The 19,725-nt window shown below is 38.8% G+C and overlaps 1 protein-coding gene across 6 annotated transcripts in view; it reads right to left on the bottom strand.

Annotated features, from left to right (window-relative positions):
• The window catches only part of Luzp2 (leucine zipper protein 2), a 400,419-nt gene that overhangs the window by 47,307 nt on the left and 333,387 nt on the right, over positions 1-19,725 (bottom strand). For all 6 annotated transcript variants that reach the window (NM_001432775.1, NM_001432773.1, NM_001432776.1 and 3 more), the window contains 1 exon segment: positions 17,729-17,893. In NM_001432775.1, coding sequence (NP_001419704.1) covers positions 17,729-17,893 — 165 coding nt within the window.

Genomic DNA, 19,725 nt, shown 5'->3' with positions numbered 1-19,725 from the left:
AGCATTTCATAGCTCTGTTGCAGGCACAGTTCTAGACTCTATATTTTGAAACACTAGAATACTACACATGCGATTCACTGTGCTAAATTAGTGCACACGCATACTGGTTTATTACGTGCATTGCTTTGTGCTGAGAGCCCAATTCATAAAGAATGATCACAGTCTGGGGTCTAATTGCTCAAGAAGGCTATGCATTGAGAATCTGGAGCAAAACAGTATTTAATTGGTCTGCTCAGCTCCAGGTTGGATCATTGGAGCATGACACTTGGCAGTTAATTTCTAACACCTAGTTGCAGATTCTAAAAGGCTTCCTAGTCAGTACAGAGAATGATGATGGGCATGGAATCATGAGACCCATCTGAAGGCAGACATTTTTATTTAGAATTCTGACTATGGGTAGGGTGCCTATGAACCAGTGACTGGTCCACATTTATGTGCATACTGGCAGTATTAATTGGACTTGAGTTTTATTTAATTGAAAGCATGAAATTAAGAGGGCATGTAATTTTGTGGCATTCAAGGAGAGTTGGAAGGGGTAGAGGGTGTATATGATCATAATACATTTCATACATGAGTAATAATTTTTTAAGAATTAACAAATTAAAGAGAAGAAAGTGTTAGAAATATTAAGAAAAATAGGAAGTAAAGGAAACGTTGTCTTAGCACATGATGACAAGCTTTTCTCTGAATCTTACGTGACTTCTGAGAATTACTGAAGCCAATGGTCTCACCAATACTGTTCTGTTCCAATTTACTTTAATTTTAGAAGGATTAAATAACTTAGATGCTTTGGTTGCTAACAAAATCTTTCTGAAACTTTTCAAGATTTACAAGTGGTCAAGATCCATATCTTTCCTTACCTACTTTTTTTTTTAAACAAAAATGGCTCTGCTCCCAGACCCCGTGGGAAAGAGACTTCACCGCCTGGTCAGGTGGGCACTCCTGAGGCTGCAGAGCGGAAGAGACCACCAACACTGCCCACCCCTGCCCACATCCCTGGCCCAAGAGGAAACTGTATAAGGCCTCTGGGCTCCCGTGGGGGAGGGCCCAGGAGCAGCAGGACCCCTGCCTGAGACACCTCAGGAACCTGAAGGAAACAGACTGGATAAACAGTTCTCTGCACCCAAATCCCGTGGGAGGGAGAGCTAAACCTTCAGAGAGGCAGACAAGCCTGGGAAACCAGAAGAGACTGCTCTCTGCACACACATCTCGGACGCCAGAGGAAAACACCAAAGGCCATCTGGAACCCTGGTGCACTGAAGCTCCCGGAAGGGGCGGCACAGGTCTTCCTGGTTGCTGCCGCTGCAGAGAGCCCGTGGACAGCACCCCACGAGCGAACTTGAGCCTCGGGACCACAGGTAAGACCAACTTTTCTGCTGCAAGAAAGCTGCCTGGTGAACTCAAGACACAGGCCCAAAGGAACAGCTGAAGACCTGTAGAGAGGAAAAACTACACGCCCGAAAGCAGAACACTCTGTTCCCATAACTGACTGAAAGAGAGGAAAACAGGTCTACAGCACTCCTGACACACAGGCTTATAGGACAGTCTAGCCACTGTCAGAAATAGCAGAACAAAGTAACACTAGAGATAATCTGATGGTGAGAGGCAAGTGCAGGAACCCAAGCAACAGAATCCAAGACTACATGGCATCATCGGAGCCCAATTCTCCCACCAAAACAAACACGGCATATCCAAACACACCAGAAAAGCATGATCTAGTTTCAAAATCCTATTTGATCATGATGCTGGAGGACTTCAAGAAAGACGTGAAGAACTCCCTTAGGGAAAAACAGGGAAACATTAATAAACAAGTAGAAGCCTACAGAGAGGAATCGCAAAAATCCCTGAAAGAATCGCAAAAATCCCTGAAAGAATTCCAGGAAAACACAATCAAACAGTTGAAGGAATTAAAAATGGAAATAGAAGCAATCAAGAAAGAACACATGGAAACAACCCTGGATATAGAAAACCAAAAGAAGAGACAAGGAGCCGTAGATACAAGCTTCACCAACAGAATACAAGAGATGGAAGAGAGAATCTCAGGAACAGAAGATTCCATAGAAATCATTGACTCAACTGTCAAAGATAATGTAAAGTGGAAAAAGCTACTGGTCCATACAGGAAATCCAGGACTCAATGAGAAGATCAAACCTAAGGATAATAGGTATAGAAGAGAGTGAAGACTCCCAGCTCAAAGGACCAGTAAATATCTTCAACAAAATCATAGAAGAAAACTTCCCTAATCTAAAAAAAGAGATACCCATAGGCATACAAGAAGCCTACAGAACTCCAAATAGATTGGACCAGAAAAGAAACACCTCCCGTCACATAATAGTCAAAACACCAAACGCACAAAATAAAGAAACAATATTAAAAGCAGTAAGGGAAAAAGGTCAAGTAACATATAGAGGCAGACCTATCAGAATCACACCAGACTTCTCGCCAGAAACTATGAAGGCCAGAAGATCCTGGACTGATGTCATACAGACCCTAAGAGAACACAAATGCCAGCCCAGGTTACTGTATCCAGCAAAACTCTCAATTAACATTGATGGAGAAACCAAGATATTCCATGACAAAACCAAATTTACACAATATCTTTCTACAAATCCAGCACTACAAAGGACAATAAATGGTAAAGCCCAACATAAGGAGGCAAGCTATACCCTAGAAGAAGCAAGAAACTAATCGTCTTGGCAACAAAACAAAGAGAATGAAAGCACACAAACATAACCTCACATCCAAATATGAATATAACGGGAAGCAATAATCACTATTCCTTAATATCTCTCAACATCAATGGCCTCAACTCCCCAATAAAAAGACATAGATTAACAAACTGGATATGCAATGAGGACCCTGCATTCTGCTGCCTACAGGAAACACACCTCAGAGACAAAGACAGACACTACCTCAGAGTGAAAGGCTGGAAAACAACTTTCCAAGCAAATGGTCAGAAGAAGCAAGCTGGAGTAGCCATTCTAATATCAAATAAAATCAATTTCCAACTAAAAGTCATCAAAAAAGATAAGGAAGGACACTTCATATTCATCAAAGGAAAAATCCACCAAGATGAACTCTCAATCCTAAATATCTATGCCCCAAATACAAGGGCACCTACATATGTAAAAGAAACCTTACTAAAGCTCAAAACACACATTGCCCCTCACACAATAATAGTGGGAGATTTCAACTCCCCACTCTCATCAATGGACAGATCATGGAAACAGAAATTAAACAGAGATGTAGACAGACTAAGAGAAGTCATGAGCCAAATGGACTTAACAGATATTTATAGAACATTCTATCCTAAAGCAAAAGGATATAACTTCTTCTCAGCTCCTCATGGTACTTTCTCCAAAATTGACCATATAATTGGTCAAAAAACGGGCCTCAACAGGTACAGAAAGATAGAAATAATCCCATGCGTGCTATCGGACCACCACGGCCTAAAACTGGTCTTCAATAAAAATCAAGGAAGAATGCCCACATATACTTGGAAATTGAACAATGCTCTATTCAATGATAACCTGGTCAAGGAAGAAATAAAGAAAGAAATTAAAAACTTTTTAGAATTTAAGGAAAATGAAGGTACAACATACCCAAACTTATGTGACACAATGAAAGCTGTGCTAAGAGGAAAACTCATAGCGCTGAGTGCCTGCAGAAAGAAACAGGAAAGAGCATATGTCAGCAGCTTGACAGCACACCTAAAAGCTCTAGAACAAAAAGAAGCAAATACACCCAGGAGGAGTAGAAGGCAGGAAATAATCAAACTCAGAGCAGAAATCAACCAAGTAGAAACAAAAAGGACCATAGAAAGAATCAACAGAACCAAAAGTTGGTTCTTTGAGAAAATCAACAAGATAGATAAACCCTTAACCAGACTAACGAGAGGACACAGAGAGTGCGTCCAAATTAACAAAATCAGAAATGAAAAGAGACATAACAACAGATTCAGAGGAAATTCAAAAAATCATCAGATCTTATTATAAAAACCTATATTCAACAAAACTTGAAAATCTTCAGGAAATGGACAATTTCCTAGACAGATACCAGGTACCGAAGTTAAATCAGGAACAGATAAACCAGTTAAACAACCCCATAACTCCTAAGGAAATAGAAGCAGTCATTAAAGGTCTCCCAACCAAAAAGAGCCCAGGTCCAGACGGGTTTAGTGCAGAATTCTATCAAACCTTCATAGAAGACCTCATACCAATATTATCCAAACTATTCCACAAAATTGAAACAGATGGATCACTACCGAATACCTTCTACGAAGCCACAATTACTCTTATACCTAAACCACACAAAGACACAACAAAGAAAGAGAAATTCAACCAATTTCCGTTATGAATATCGACGCAAAAATACTCAACAAAATTCTGGCAAACCGAATCCAAGAGCACCTCAAAACAATCATCCAACATGACCAAGTAGGCTTCATCCCAGGCTTGCAGGGATGGTTTAATATACGGAAAACCATCAACGTGATCCATTATATAAACAAACTGAAAGAACAAAACCACATGATCATTTCATTAGACGCTGAGAAAGCATTTGACAAAATTCAACACCCCTTCATGATAAAAGTCCTGGAAAGAATAGGAGTTCAAGGCCCATACCTGAACATAGTAAAAGCCATATACAGCAAACCAGTTGCTAACATTAAACTAAATGGAGAGAAACTTGAAGCAATCCCACTAAAATCAGGGACTAGACAAGGCTGCCCACTCTCTCCCTACTTATTCAATATAGTTCTTGAAGTTCTAGCCAGAGCAATCAGACAACAAAAGGAGGTCAAGGGGATACAGATCGGAAAAGAAGAAGTCAAAATATCACTATTTGCAGATGATATGATAGTATATTTAAGTGATCCCAAAAGTTCCACCAGAGAACTACTAAAGCTGATAAACAACTTCAGCAAAGTGGCTGGGTATAAAATTAACTCAAATAAATCAGTTGCCTTCCTCTATACAAAAGAGAAACAAGCCGAAAAAGAAATTAGGGAAACGACACCCTTCATAATAGACCCAAATAATATAAAGTACCTCGGAGTGACATTAACAAAGCAAGTAAAAGATCTGTACAATAAGAACTTCAAGACACTGAGGAAAGAAATTGAAGAAGACCTCAGAAAATGGAAAGATCTCCCATGCTCATGGATTGGCAGGATTAATATAGTAAAAATGGCCATTTTACCAAAAGCAATCTACAGATTCAATGCAATCCCCATCAAAATACCAATCCAATTCTTCAAAGAGTTAGACAGAACAATTTGCAAATTCATCTGGAATAACAAAAAACCCAGGATAGCTAAAGCTATCCTCAACAATAAAAGGACTTCAGGGGGATTCACTATCCCTGAACTCAAGCAGTATTACAGAGCAATAGTGATAAAAACTGCATGGTATTGGTACAGAGACAGAGAGATAGACCAATGGAATAGAATTGAAGACCCAGAAATGAACCCACACACCTATGGTCACTTGATTTTTGACAAAGGAGCCAAAACCATCCAATGGAAAAAAGATAGCATTTTCAGCAAATGGTGCTGGTTCAACTGGAGGGCAACGTGTAGAAGAATGCAGATCGATCCATGCTTATCACCCTGTACAAAGCTTAAGTCCAAGTGGATCAAGGACCTCCACATCAAACCAGACACACTAAAAATAATAGAAGAAAAACTAGGGAAGCATCTGGAACACATGGGCACTGGAAAAAATTTCCTAAACAAAACACCAATGGCTTACGCTCTAAGATCAAGAATCGACAAATGGGATCTCATAAAACTGCAAAGCTTCTGTAAGGCAAAGGACACTGTGGTTAGGACAAAACGGCAACCAACAGATTGGGAAAAGATCTTTAGCAATCCTACAACAGACAGAGGCCTTATATCCAAAATATACAAAGAACTCAAGAAGTTAGACCGCAGGGAAACAAATAACCCTATTAAAAAATGGGGTTCAGAGCTAAACAAAGAATTCACAGCTGAGGAGTGCCGAATGCCTGAGAAACACCTAAAGAAATGTTCAACATCTTTAGTCATAAGGGAAATGCAAATCAAAACAACCCTGAGATTTCACCTCACACCAGTGAGAATGGCTAAGATCAAAAACTCAGGGGACAACAGATGCTGGCGAGGATGTGGAGGAAGAGGAACACTCCTCCATTGTTGGTGGGATTGCAAACTGGTACAACTATTCTGGAAATCAGCCTGGAGGATCCTCAGAAAATTGGACATTGAACTGCTTGAGGATCCAGCTATACCTCTCTTGGGCATATACCCAAAAGATGCCCCAACATATAAAAAAGACACGTGCTCCACTATGTTCATTGCAGCCTTATTTGTAATAGCCAGAAGCTGGAAAGAACCCAGATGCCCTTCAACAGCGGAATGGATACAGAAAACGTGGTACATCTACACAATGGAATATTACTCAGCTATCAAAAACAACGACTTTATGAAATTCGTAGGCAAATGTTTGGAACTGGAAAACATCATCCTGAGTGAGCTAACCCAATCACAGAAAGACATACATGGTATGCACTCATTGATAAGTGGCTATTAGCCCAAATGCTTGAATTACCCTAGATGCCTAGAACAAATGAAACTCAAGACGGATTATCAAAATGTGAATGCTTCACTCCTTCTTTAAAAGGGGAACAAGAATACCCTTGGCAGGGAAGAGAGAGGCAAAGATTAAAACAGAGACTGAAGGAACACCCATCCAGAGTCTGCCCCACACGTGGTCCATACATATACAGCCACCCAATTAGACAAGATGGATGAAGCAAAGAAGTGCAGACCGACAGGAGCCAGATGTAGATCGCTCCTGAGAGACACAGCCAGAATATAGCAAATACAGAGGCGAATGCCAGCAGCAAACCACTGAACTGAGAATAGGACCCCCATTGAAGGAATCAGAGAAAGAACTGGAAGAGTTTGAAGGGGCTCGAGACCCCATATGTACAACAATGCCAAGCAACCAGAGCTTCAAGGGACTAAGCCACTACCCAAAGACTATACATGGACTGACCCTGGACTCTGACCTCATAGGTAGCAATGAATATCGTAGTAAGAGCACCAGTGGAAGGGGAAGCCCTGGGTCCTGCTAAGACTGAACCCCCAGTGAACTAGACTGGTGGGGGGAGGGCGGCAATGGGGGGGAGGGTTGGGAGGGGAACACCCATAAGGAAGGGGAGGGGGGAGGGGAATGTTTGCCCGTTTACCGGGAAAGGGAATAACACTCGAAATGTATATAAGAAATACTCAAGTTAATAAAAAAAAAAAAAGAACAAAGTGTGCGTGCATGCCTCCGTGCGTTCGTGCGTGCGTGCGTGTGTCTTTTGTCAAAGGATTCAAGAGAAGCCAGATGGGGGCTGTTAGAAAAAAAAAAGGAAAAAAAAAACCTAAACCAACAATATTGACAAAAAAATAATTCTGGGTGCTATTATTTTTTAAAAAAGATAAACTGGATGTGGTGGCGCATGCCTTTAATACTAGCAGAGGTAGAGATTTCTGTGAGTTTGAGGTCAGCCTGGTCTACAAAGCGAGTTCCAAGACAGCCAGGATACACCGTAAGACTATCTTGATACATCTGGTAGAAAGAAAATGCCTAAAACTTACTCCTCCGAGAAGGTCAAATGAGAAACCTCCTCTACCAGCAGTGCAGTAGGAAAAGGTTCATGCTTCTGTGACATTGAATCCTTTCTTAATTCTAGAGTCAATATCTTAATTGTTTTCAGTCCTGACTGTATGTCAGGCCATTTGAAATACCCAGAACATGCCCCTGTCCTGTGCTATATCTGAATCTAGAGTGTTGATAATCAACCTGGCATTTTTGAACACAAAATAATTTGAAAATACAACCCACTTTGAGAAGCTTGGTCTGTGATAATTGCAGGTGCACTGTACTGATAGTTCTTAAGGATTTCTTTGCCAAAGATTTTTGGCAGCTAGGAAGGTAATAAAAACCCATGTTCTCTAAGGCTCTAGGCACCAAGCAGTATGCTATTTTTACTCAGATGCCAGGAAACTCCTGATTATATCCCTGGAGCTTGCTGCCATAAATGACTTTGGTATTTAAAAAAAATAACTTTCAAAAATTAGCATGCCATTCTCTTGCTTTTATGCAGCTCTCACGACTGTAACCTTTACCCGTGTAACTATAGCAGAAACCAAAATGTGAGCTGTATTGCAGAAAGACCAAGATTGACAAAATTATATACTCTGGGATGGAGGAAAAACATGGCTTCCTGTAAGGCAATTTCAGCATTTTTCTTGGTCTAGTGTATCTGTATTGTTGTTTCTAGCATTGCTATGGTAACCCCTGATGATAAATGCATTTTCTTATTTTTGATTCACTTTCATGTTAAAAGTAATGTCACACTTCTATGAGTCGCACATTGTGACCTCATACAGGGATAGTTGACAAATCACCAATTCCTTACTAAGAACATTATTGTTTAAATAAATTGTTAAACAAATTGGATTTTTATTAATGTGTATGTTTCTCTTAGAGCATATGTCACAAGTATGAGGATATCATCAGAGGTATAAGATCCCTTGGAGTTAAAATTGCTGTGAGCCATCTAAATGGCTTTTGGAAACTCAATTCACATCCCCTGCAAAAGCAGTGTGTGATCTTAATGGATGAAACCTCTCCCATCTCTAAATACTTTCTTTCAATATGTTCATAGTGAGATTCTGAATTCCTGGTCTTATATTTTTTATTTCATGCTTTTATCACCCATTTTCCTATGGATCCATACTAGTAAATGATGAATTTTCTCACTGTATTTCCATAACAGATTTACAAGGATGGTGGTGGTTTTTGATAAGAAGATACAAGAAGGGTTTTTTTTATTAAAGTGAAGTGATTTGCAAACATTACTAATTAGAAAGTAGCAAAACTGAGCTTCAACAGACCTGACTGATAAATCATAGATACTTGCTCCTCCATTATGGAATCCTACACACCAAATGAACAGATGGCTGAACGGATAAGAGGGCTTTCATTATAAGCATGATGACTTGAGTTTGAATTCTGAGGACCCTGAAAAAGCCAGGCATAACTGTATATATGTAGTACTCTAGCAGCACTGGGAAACAGAAAACAGGTGGATTCTGGGATCTATTTCAAGTTCATAAGCTGGGAAGCAACAAAGAAAGTACCTCATCCTCCTCTAGCCTCAACAGATGAAAACCTGTATATTAACATGCACGCATCACATATGCATACACAATACACATGCAAATACATATGTACACATGCACACACACATCATACAGATACACATTTAAACACTCACACACACACACTCTACCAGTGTATTACTGCTGGATTAATGTAATTTCATGTAAAGTGGTAGAACTTTAGGTAATATGTTTCCTGCTCCTTTTCCTTGTATTTTTATATTTTAAATGATATACATCCATATTTAATATTTTATATAAACATCTGTGGGACTGTGAGAGGTAGCCTGGATCCCATTGAGCTAGGGCTTGAAACCCCAGAGACCCTGAAGGAAAGGTAGGCATTTTGCCTGATTCTAGGGCACCAGGCCCCTGTCACTAGCCACAGTCCCCCACAGCTTTGTGGCCATTATTTATGTAAAGGCAACTCCCAAAGATCCTCCACATATAGAGGGTGTGACCTATGGTCACATAGACTCAAGACAGATCTCCATTTTAATGAGGTATCTAAAGGCCTGAAGGTCTTAGCCAATAAGCTTTCCTTCCCAGACACTCTTCCTTGTAAAAAGTATTTAATCTTAGGCCTACCCTGAGAAGTGGGGTATGGTTTTGCTCACCAACTTTCCGCCATGACAGTAAATGCCTTAAAACCATGGACTACTTTGTTCTCATTGGGATCCACCGTGTGGAGCTATGGAGAAGACCTTCGCCTATAGAGCCACCATTTAATCTCCCATAGAAGGCCTCTGTGTGCCCAGCCAGGCTACCACCAAGCCAAGTCCAAGTCTGTAGCCAACTGCTGACAAGCCAAAACCTCTCCCAGCCAGAGCTCCCTTCTTTTCCCCCTTAACCCCAGGCTTAGCCTGTGGGCCTCAACTCCATTCTTAGTTTTTCTGTGGTATCCAGTGGCAGCTGGATATCAGAGAGCCTGAGAACTAGATGGCCCCTGGCCTCGTTGTAGGGCCCGGGACCCTGAATCAGCTCTGACTGTCTTGCACCTCAGACTGTGCTTCCCTATCCCCAGAGCGGTGTCCTGCAGCTTCCCTACACCTGACACCCACCTAGCTATGGCATGGGGGTAAGCACGGTCAACTCGCACGTCCTGCCTGCAGCGGCAGTGCCCTGTGGAGGAGCAGATGCCGGACTCCCTAACCTTACGAAAAGCTATGATTAATTTAAAATGATATGAATAATATACAAAATTTTCTTTTCTTTTTGTTTGTTAATTTTATAACTATCTTACCTTTACAGCATATCGCTATGTGTTTAGCTCTGTCATATGAGTAGTAGAAGAGAATAAAATCAATATACTTATATTGTGTTTGCATTTCATATATGTTGCCAATAATGCAATGTTAATGTTTCAAATATACTACCCATACAGACATGCACACACTTGTATACACATATATACACATTCATAAAGTATAATGTTGTATTCTAACTCTGCAGTTTAGGAAAATTCTGATTTACAGTGTCTATCAATTTTAATAGTGTAAATGCTATGCACTTCAGTCTATCCCAGAGAACTATAGCATATATATTTTTTCATTGCATAGATCAAATAGACAATATTACAGAAACATATGTATTTATACTGTTTAGTAACCTTTGTTAGAATACTGACTTTAATAAAACTTACTTCATTGTGAGTGTATAATTAGTAATTAATGAGGGCCATGATTGCTAGTGATGAGTATAAAATTCACAGATTCCACATTTATACTCCCACTTATTTATAAACCAGTCCCAGCAGACAACTGGCACATTTTACATTCTAAAGTCCACACTGACACATATTCTGATTTTTCATTGTTAAGACCAGCATAGGAAAAGCATGCTTCTTAGTTCAAACATAAACAATGATGACCTCAGCAAAAGAGAGGGGTAAGGAATATAATTTCACCATCAAGAGTCTATCTCTGACTTTGATCCTAAAGTCAGGCATACATCATTTTTCACATGTCTGTCCCATGAAGGCCTTGCCTTTTCCTTCTCAGTGGGTAATTTCAAATGTGTCCCACATTAAAATTTTCTTTATGTTGAGGTTTTCAAATCCTACTTGTAAGCTCCCATTTGTTCCAGATCAAAACATGACATCACTGAACACAATTGCACTCAGGGAATGCATGCCAATTGGTTTTCTTCTCAAATCCTCCTTTGGTGTTCTTGTTATCTATGTATGCAAACTCAGAGTGCCACCTTGGTTTCCTCTCTGTACTTCTTCCACTGGAATGAAAAGATCATACAGGCTGTACACCTCAGTAACACATTTCACCATGAGTTTACAATAGTTCTTCCCTTCAGCATACCGAGATCCAGTTACCTTTTTTTCCCCACCATAGTCAAGCTGACATCATGTGTCACATGACTAAAAGAAATCAGCTTTAACAGTTTGCTTTTTTCTCTCTAGTAATGTTCAGTTTGTACAAAATGGAAATTGTATTTTCAGTTTATTCTTTTCTTCCTACCTTTCTATTCAAACACAATTATGTATAAAACAAGTGCTTTAGCAAAGACATGACAAATATATGCTCTTGGACACATATAGAAACAATAGCATACTTAATCTTTGTCTCTCATCAAAGCTATTTAGACCATGGAATCCTAAATACCAATGTTAAGTTTAAAAATTAAAATCAAAGACTTGGTCATCTACCTTGTACAGATCCACAAAATTTCAAAAGTTACTCTGAGAGTCCAGAACACTTTTATGCATTTACTGTTGAGCGCAACATTCAATGAGAAATATTTTTCAGAACTATGCAAGTAAGAAAACGAACACACATTAACCCAATTTCAAGTTAATTCTCTGAAAACACCATGCCAGGTAGGTCAAGAAGATAAGCTCAGTCACCTTATTGAGGACAAGGTAGACAGCACATACTTCTGCAACTGAGGCATGAGGTACAAGTCCTCATCTGTCACAGCAGTGGTAGCATAATAGTATCTTCCTGAAAAGATTAAAAAGTATGCACCAAAGCCAGGGAGAATGAGGTATTAATGATGGCGGAGGGTGCGATGATAGAGAGTAAGAAGGGATAACTGCATGTACTCAGGAGCAACATAGGAGGCAAGACCATTGAAAAGCGGGCATGAGCAATAAAATGATGGCTCATGTAGCAGGCATGCTACAGTGTAGGTGACAGGAACATAGTAGATCATGAATGAGCTATAGGACTGATGGCTCATATAGTAGGCATGCTACAGTAGCCAAGAAAATGAGTTCAAAAATGAGGAGAAAACTTATAAATTATTTTGTTTTCTCCAATAAACTTATAATTCTGTAGTAGTGTCAAGAACAATTGTCTTCAAAATATATAAACATATTCTTAAATATCACATTATATAACATATTGTACCACATATACATACACCACATACATGCAAACACACACACACACATACGCACGCACGCACACACACACACACACACACACACACCCCTTGGATAGAAACAGAAAGTTTATGTCATGAACCTCCTAGAAGGAATAAAGCAGCATCAAATGTTACTAGTTGAGTTATTTTTTTTCCTCAAAATTTAGCTTCAAAATTGTTGTTTTAGATGTTTCTTAAATTTCAGGAAAAGCCATACAAAACACCACCGAGGAAGATTTCAAATGCTGAGGACAAAATCAGGAAGAAAAACACATCCATAATAGTTTCAAGAGAAAACTAAAATAGTAAAACAGACATAACCAAAGGGAAAGAACTCTACAATGGAAAATGTGCAACAATGTAGAAAGAATTAAAGAGGGCACTGGAGGAGGTAAAGCACTCCCATGGACAAGAATCAGCAGAACTAATATTCTTTCAATGGCTGTGTTACTGAAGTGAAAGTGATTGATTGTTGGATGTAACCTTAATGAAAACTGTAGTGAGACTTTCTCAGAACTAGGGGGGCCATCCTTAAGTGAATACAGAAGTATAGATTAGTGTAAATGGCCTGAACAATACTGAACAAAGAAGAAATACTGGAGCTAAAATAAGACTTTATTCAAACCAGTCTACAAAGCCGTAGTATCCAAACCAACACAATACTTGCATCAATAACAAATGAGAGGTGTTGAAAAGAAGAGAGGGCCCTAGAATAAGCTCAACAGTGACAAGCAATTTGTTTCAACAAGATATTGTGGTAGTTTGAATATAATTGTTCCTGGGAATGGTACTATTAGGAGGTGTGACAATGTTGGAGTAGCTTGTTAGAGGGTGTGTGTGTGTGTGTGTGTGTGTGTGTGTGTGTGTGTGACTGTGGAGGTGGCCATTGAGGTCCTATGATCAAGCTCTACCCAGTGCTAAATGAGAGCCTGTTCCTGGTTGCCTCCAGAAACCAGTCTCCTACTGATTGTCTTAGGATCAAGATGTAGAACTCTTGGCTCCTCCATCCCCATGTCTGCTTGCATGCTGGTGTGCTTCCTGCCATGATGATAATGAACTAAACCTCTGAAACTGTAAATCAGCCCTAATTAAATGTTGTCCTTTCTAAGAGATGTCTTGGTCATGGTATCTCTTTACAGAAAGGCAGATCCTAACAAAAACAGATATTTAAAACACACATTGGAGAAGAAACAGCCTTTGCAAAGCTTGTGTTGAGAAAACTGGATATTAATATGCATAAGAATGGGGTTAGATCCTTATCTCTCACCACATACAATACTACTCAATGGAGCAATGAGATTAACGTAAGATCTAATGCTTTGAAACTGTCATTGGAAGACATTTCAAGACTGATTCATAAACAAAGACTGACTGAAGGGACACCAGAGAGTCCAGAAAATAAAACTAATAGTTGACACACGAGGTCATATGAAATGGAAGTGTTTCTGTACAGTGAAGTAAACAATTAGCAGAGTGATGAGGCAGCTGACTGAATTAGAGAAAATCCTGGATAAATACTTACTTAACAAGGAATTGAGCTCTAAAATATACAAAAAATCAGCAAATTAATGCTTAAAAATAAGCAGACAAATGAATCAGATAGTACTCAATAAAGAGATACAAATGCTGAAAACTGCACAGAGTCCATCTCAGTTAGAATGGCTATAACTCAGAAATCGAACAACTAACATTGACAAGAATATGAAGAAAGAACTTTTATTCCTTGCTAGTGGGGATATAAAATGTGCAGTTAGAATATGCAAATAGGAATGAAAATTCCTCATAACATTGAAACCAGCAAAACTCTCCTGTTATAATACAAAGTACTCTGTATCCAAATACCACAGAGATACAAACATATCTGCATTCTATAGAGATGCACATGTCTCTATCACTATATAGTTTCTGTATACTGTACTGCACACATCCTACCTGCATACTATAGAGTGCACCCACAGTATCTGCATACTGTAAAGATGCACATAGTATCTGGATACTATAGAGTGCACCCACGGTATGTGCATACTATAAAGATTCACACACAGTATCTGCACACTGTAGAGATGTGCACATAGTATCTGCACAGTGTAGAGAGGTGCACATAGTATCTGCATAGTGTGGAGATGCACACACAATGTCTTGTTATGAACATACAATATCTGCATACTGTAAAGATTCACACACAGTATGTACATACTTTAGAGATAATGTGCACAACATACTCATTTTAGTTTAATAGCAATAGTCAGAGTATGGAACTAATATAACCATCAATCAATAGATGACAATCAAACGAAACTATGGTACCTAAACACAATTAAGGTCACTAAACCATAGAACACAAGTTTATGTAATCTTCAGAAAAATGTGTAAAGTGTAATTCATTGTATTAACAAAATAAACCAGACACAGCAAGAAAAATAACACATTTTTTCCTCTATTGGGTGGATGACAGTAGAGTGTTAGATAAAAGATAGAGATAGAATAGATAGATAGATAGATAGATAGATAGATAGATAGATAGATAGATAGATAACTAGATGACTTCTAGATCACAGACTGGTGATGAGAAGTACTAGGTAGCTAGATAGATAAATGATATAGATATATAGATACTGTATAGAGACTAAATACATAATTATATATTACATTATATATTAGTATAGAGAGAAATAGGAAAAGGATATTTGGAGAAGGATGACCAACAGGAAGAAGCAAATGCAAAGGAGGGTTATTCTGTGTGATTATTTAACAATGTATAAAACTTACAGGTATGAAAACATCAGAATAAAAGACATCATTTTGTACATTGTATTGCAAATTTAAAATTAAATATACTAAATGAAAAATAGATCTAATTGATAAAAATCAATGCAGTAGCATGGGAGACAGAACCCTTAAGTGATCACATTAATATAGCTATCTCAGATCCAAAGAGACAGTAGGGTGACTACTAGACAAGTCTCTGTCAGGCACACTACTTCATGGGCTACATGGAACTCTCTTTAATGGCTAATGAGTTAAATATGCTAATTTAAAAATTACATATGAGCTAAACCTTTAATCTCAGCACTCCATAGAGACTGGCAAATCTCTGTCAATTCAAGTCCAACCTGGTCCATGTGGAGAGTTTCAAGCTAGCCAGATGTAGGTGGTGAAATGCTATCTCAAATAATCTTCAAACAAGCAAGCAAACAACGTTTGGGCTCACAGAAAATTATTTGCCTAGGTTGTGCAAAGCCCTATGCTCAATCTCTACCTCCACTCACAAAGCATGTTACATTTCTTTTATAGAGAAAAAGTCTCTCATGAGTGATGGGTTTGATTTTCTTCTATATGCTACACCATGTTATATGATTCAGGACTTAGAACAATATTGTTTGCTAGGTGCCTGCAAAGAGATTATGCCCTGAGCACACATAAAACACAATTTCTGCTACTATTAAAAAGATGAAGAACATAGGCAAAACATAAACATTAGAAAAGCTTTTAATGTTAATCTCTAAAATACAATACTGCATATTACATTATCCTAGATTTATTGAAATTTCATCTTAAACAATTGGATTTTTTATTATTGGTTTTTGAAAAATACGCAATCTACAAACTGCTTGCTTAAATCTTTCCTGCTCTTTTCAGTGTTAAACAAAGACAGATAATAAACATTTATTAATTTCAATGACAGGACATACATTAAATCCTAGAAAATCAATAAAAGTCACCCTCAGTAACTTCCTCCATATATCCAAGGTCTTAAAAAAACCAGATCTATAAGTGAGTTAGGCAATTATATATAATTTGAGTTGGAGCCAAAAGTCACATGATCACAAAATTGAGGGGATACTTTGCAGGAAGTCATCAGTTTTAGATGAGGAATTGTCCTGTTCCAAGTGCAGCACTAAAGGAACCAGGCCATGGCTCACCCGTTACTATGTGATTGTGTGGGGAGTGTGCATTCAGTCATTTCAAGAAATTTACTGAGGACCTTCTCTGAAGAACATAGAATAGTATAGTTTCATATGCTTGCATCATTTCACAATATAAATAATCAAATATTTTAAACCTAGAATGTCCAGGAGAAGGACAGGAAAATGTGTGCAAAACATTTTTTTAAATTGTGAGTATCTTTCAAGAGCAAAGGTGATAAAACGACACAGAAGAAATACAGTTTCATGAACTTTTTTGCAGGATGGTATGTTAATGTATCAAGAGATTGCATAAAATAAATCTCTATGTCCACAATTGCGAGTGACAAGTGCTAGAAAAAAAGAGTAAGAAATAAACAGGAAATAAGCTCATGGGTAGCACAGAGTTCACCTTTTGCACTCATGTTTCACAAGTGTTTTTATCCCTTACTTTAATGCTTGGATTTCTACATCAGGCTGCTCTGCACAATGTATATCGTAATAGCGAATAACTAGGGAGGCCATTCTCTCAATGCACTGGCTGAAACAAAACCCCTCTCTCCAACAGCTCTTTCAGGCCTTCTGTGTTTATTTACACACAGAGTCCAACAACAGGTTTTTGTAGAGACCAAAACAAAGTAGGGTAGAAGTCCCAGCATCTCCTCTGATAGTCAGGTATCATCGTATTTGATGAGACAACTTGTAGATCCGTTGCTCTGAAACAGGGAGGCTTATCAAAATTCCTCTTAAAAAAGTGAGTGGAAGCCAACACAAAATTATCTAATTGAAAAGCTATGTGGTGATTTTTTTTTGTGTGTCAGAATATCTTTATGTACTGTAAAATGATTCTCGTGGCCTGAATGTTATATACTTAATTTTAACATGCATGAGGGATGTTGCTTATATTTCCAAAGAAAGTTCTTATCTGTGTGGCTTATGAGAAATGTAATACCAGTCTTTTTAAAAGTTACCTAAAATTCATTGTTTTTCTACCTTTTTTTGTTGTTGCTGTGGTAATGTCAACAATGACAATTTCCTGCGCACTAAACAAGGTCTTTGGTAATGAAACATTGCTTTCTGCCATCTGCCTTCTCTGGAACTGCAGCTTGACTTACTCTCTTTTGGGAACTGCCTGATCAGTAGGTGAATTTGGTGTCCTACTTGCAGCCAGTGTGGTGAGTGTACATGGTGAACCTTTAAGACAACGCTTTACTTTCATTGCTGGTAACACAAGAAAAAGTAGTACCTTGCTTTTTGTCCTTGTTTCTGGAATCCTGGAAGCAATTGTCCTGGGTGCATGTAACATCTGGGTTGGATTTGACGGGAAGAGACTCAAAGGAGGAGGCTGATCACGGAAAACTGATGACAAGCAGAGTTGTACGGTCTCTTTCATTGCTTTCATCTGTGATTCCTGAAAGAGAGGGGAGGATTGACATCTTTACACGGGCTTCTTCTTACTATTTCCCATAGTGGTCTGAGCCTACACTCACTCCGTTCAACTACAGACAGGTTTTCAAATGAAGTTCCTTGTCCTGTTTCAATGTGCTATCTATACTTGGTTCTGTATTTGAATACCTTGTGCACAGCTGGTGTCAGTGATGGGTGGGGAGCCTAGGATGAAGGAATAGGATACAGGCCTTAAGCAGAAATATCATGACCATAAGTTTGGCCTGATCTATCCTCACCACCTCTCTCTCCTTCCCTCTCCCATGGTCCTTTCCACTCCCTTCATCTCTTTCTGCTGCCTGATCAACTAGGATTTGCTCAAGCACCCAACTGCATCCCTACTGTGTCTGAGAGCCATTCTTGCTACCATGAGATTGCTTCCCAGGATGACATAGGAGTGTCTTAGGCATTCTCATGAGCTATGAATGTGGTCCAATATTCATTGGATACTGTATACATAATACCACTTCACATTGCAAAAAGTTTGGATACACATGGAACCTCTCAAACCATGAGATGGGCTAAATCCTTTTGTCTTTAACCTATGTTTCACCAGATATTTGGTTGCATTGATAAGAAAAAGAATGAATGCAGAAAATGGGTACAAAGCTATTAGTTTCTTGCTATAGACCTGATCATGTTACTATAAACCATTGGAACTAGCTTGCAAGTCGATGCAGAACAGTTTAAAACCTCAAGCCAGATAAATATAGGAAACTAAAAGCAAAATTTGGTATGTGACTCTAGTGGGGTTGTGGAAGCCCAGTATCCCAGCAGAAATGAAATTCAGAAGACTTCAGAGGGCAAGAAGGACAGTGTCAGATATTGGTCGAGAGGCCACATATTTCCATCCTGGCAAATATGCTGGCTGTATTCTGCTTTTATAATGAAATGTACCTGTGGATTAATTAAAAAGCAATGAACTAACTGGTTTAATGGAGAACATTTCAAGAGATAACTATCAGGCTGTGAAAGGGATCTTGTCCATTGTATTTAGTGAGGCTTATTATAGGTCTTCCAAGCAAAGAATTCAGCAGAAGGATGTGACATATAAGTAATTCAGTGAGAAAATGCACACAGTTATGGTTAAAGTGGTAGGCAGTGGTAGGAAGGTAAACTGCATATACCTTCTCAAGGGAGTGGCACTGTTAAGGTGAAACTACACACTCTTCATGGGGACAATAGGAATGGATATTTGGGTTAGACCTTCATTCCTAGAAGGTTCTAGGGGAAGCGGTGCAAAGTCATTTGAAAATAGAATGCCTGTGCACAGGGAACTTCCAAGGCATTTATTTGATGGTCTTGGGGCTGGAGGGATTAAAATGCATTCTCAGTTGGTTAATACATCTCTAAGTCAGAGCAATAACTCAATTAAGATGCTAAAACTAATGAAAAAGTAATGAAAAATGACACACACAAACTCCATACCCATTCAAGAGGGTGAAGAGAGTATGCATTTTGCTTCAAGCTGTTCTTAAGGTTTTCCCTCCTGGGTTTTATTCTTTGGACTACAGATTGCACCAGAACCACTTTTCTTAAATTTTGGTACAGTTCTTTGTTGACATTCTAGGTGGATCCTACCAGAGACCATGGTCTGACATTTGTCACCAGAATTAATGTCATCCACTTTCTAACCCTCCCTCCCCCAAAAGAGCTTTGAACTGAACAAGCCTGCTTCTAATGCTGTCAGTGTTGTGTTTACACAGGGCCAGGGACAACAGTGACCTGACAGCATAGCCTATTACGTCCTCAGTATCCTTCCACTATACTGAACCTTCAGGTAACTATTTACTTTGA

This window comes from Rattus norvegicus, chromosome 1 (assembly GCF_021556685.1).
Source record: "Rattus norvegicus strain SHRSP/BbbUtx chromosome 1, alternate assembly SHRSP_T2T, whole genome shotgun sequence".
In the NCBI taxonomy this organism is placed as follows: domain Eukaryota; kingdom Metazoa; phylum Chordata; class Mammalia; order Rodentia; family Muridae; genus Rattus; species Rattus norvegicus.
Note: the sequence above shows the minus strand (reverse complement) of the source record. Positions and strands in the feature narration are given on the sequence as shown.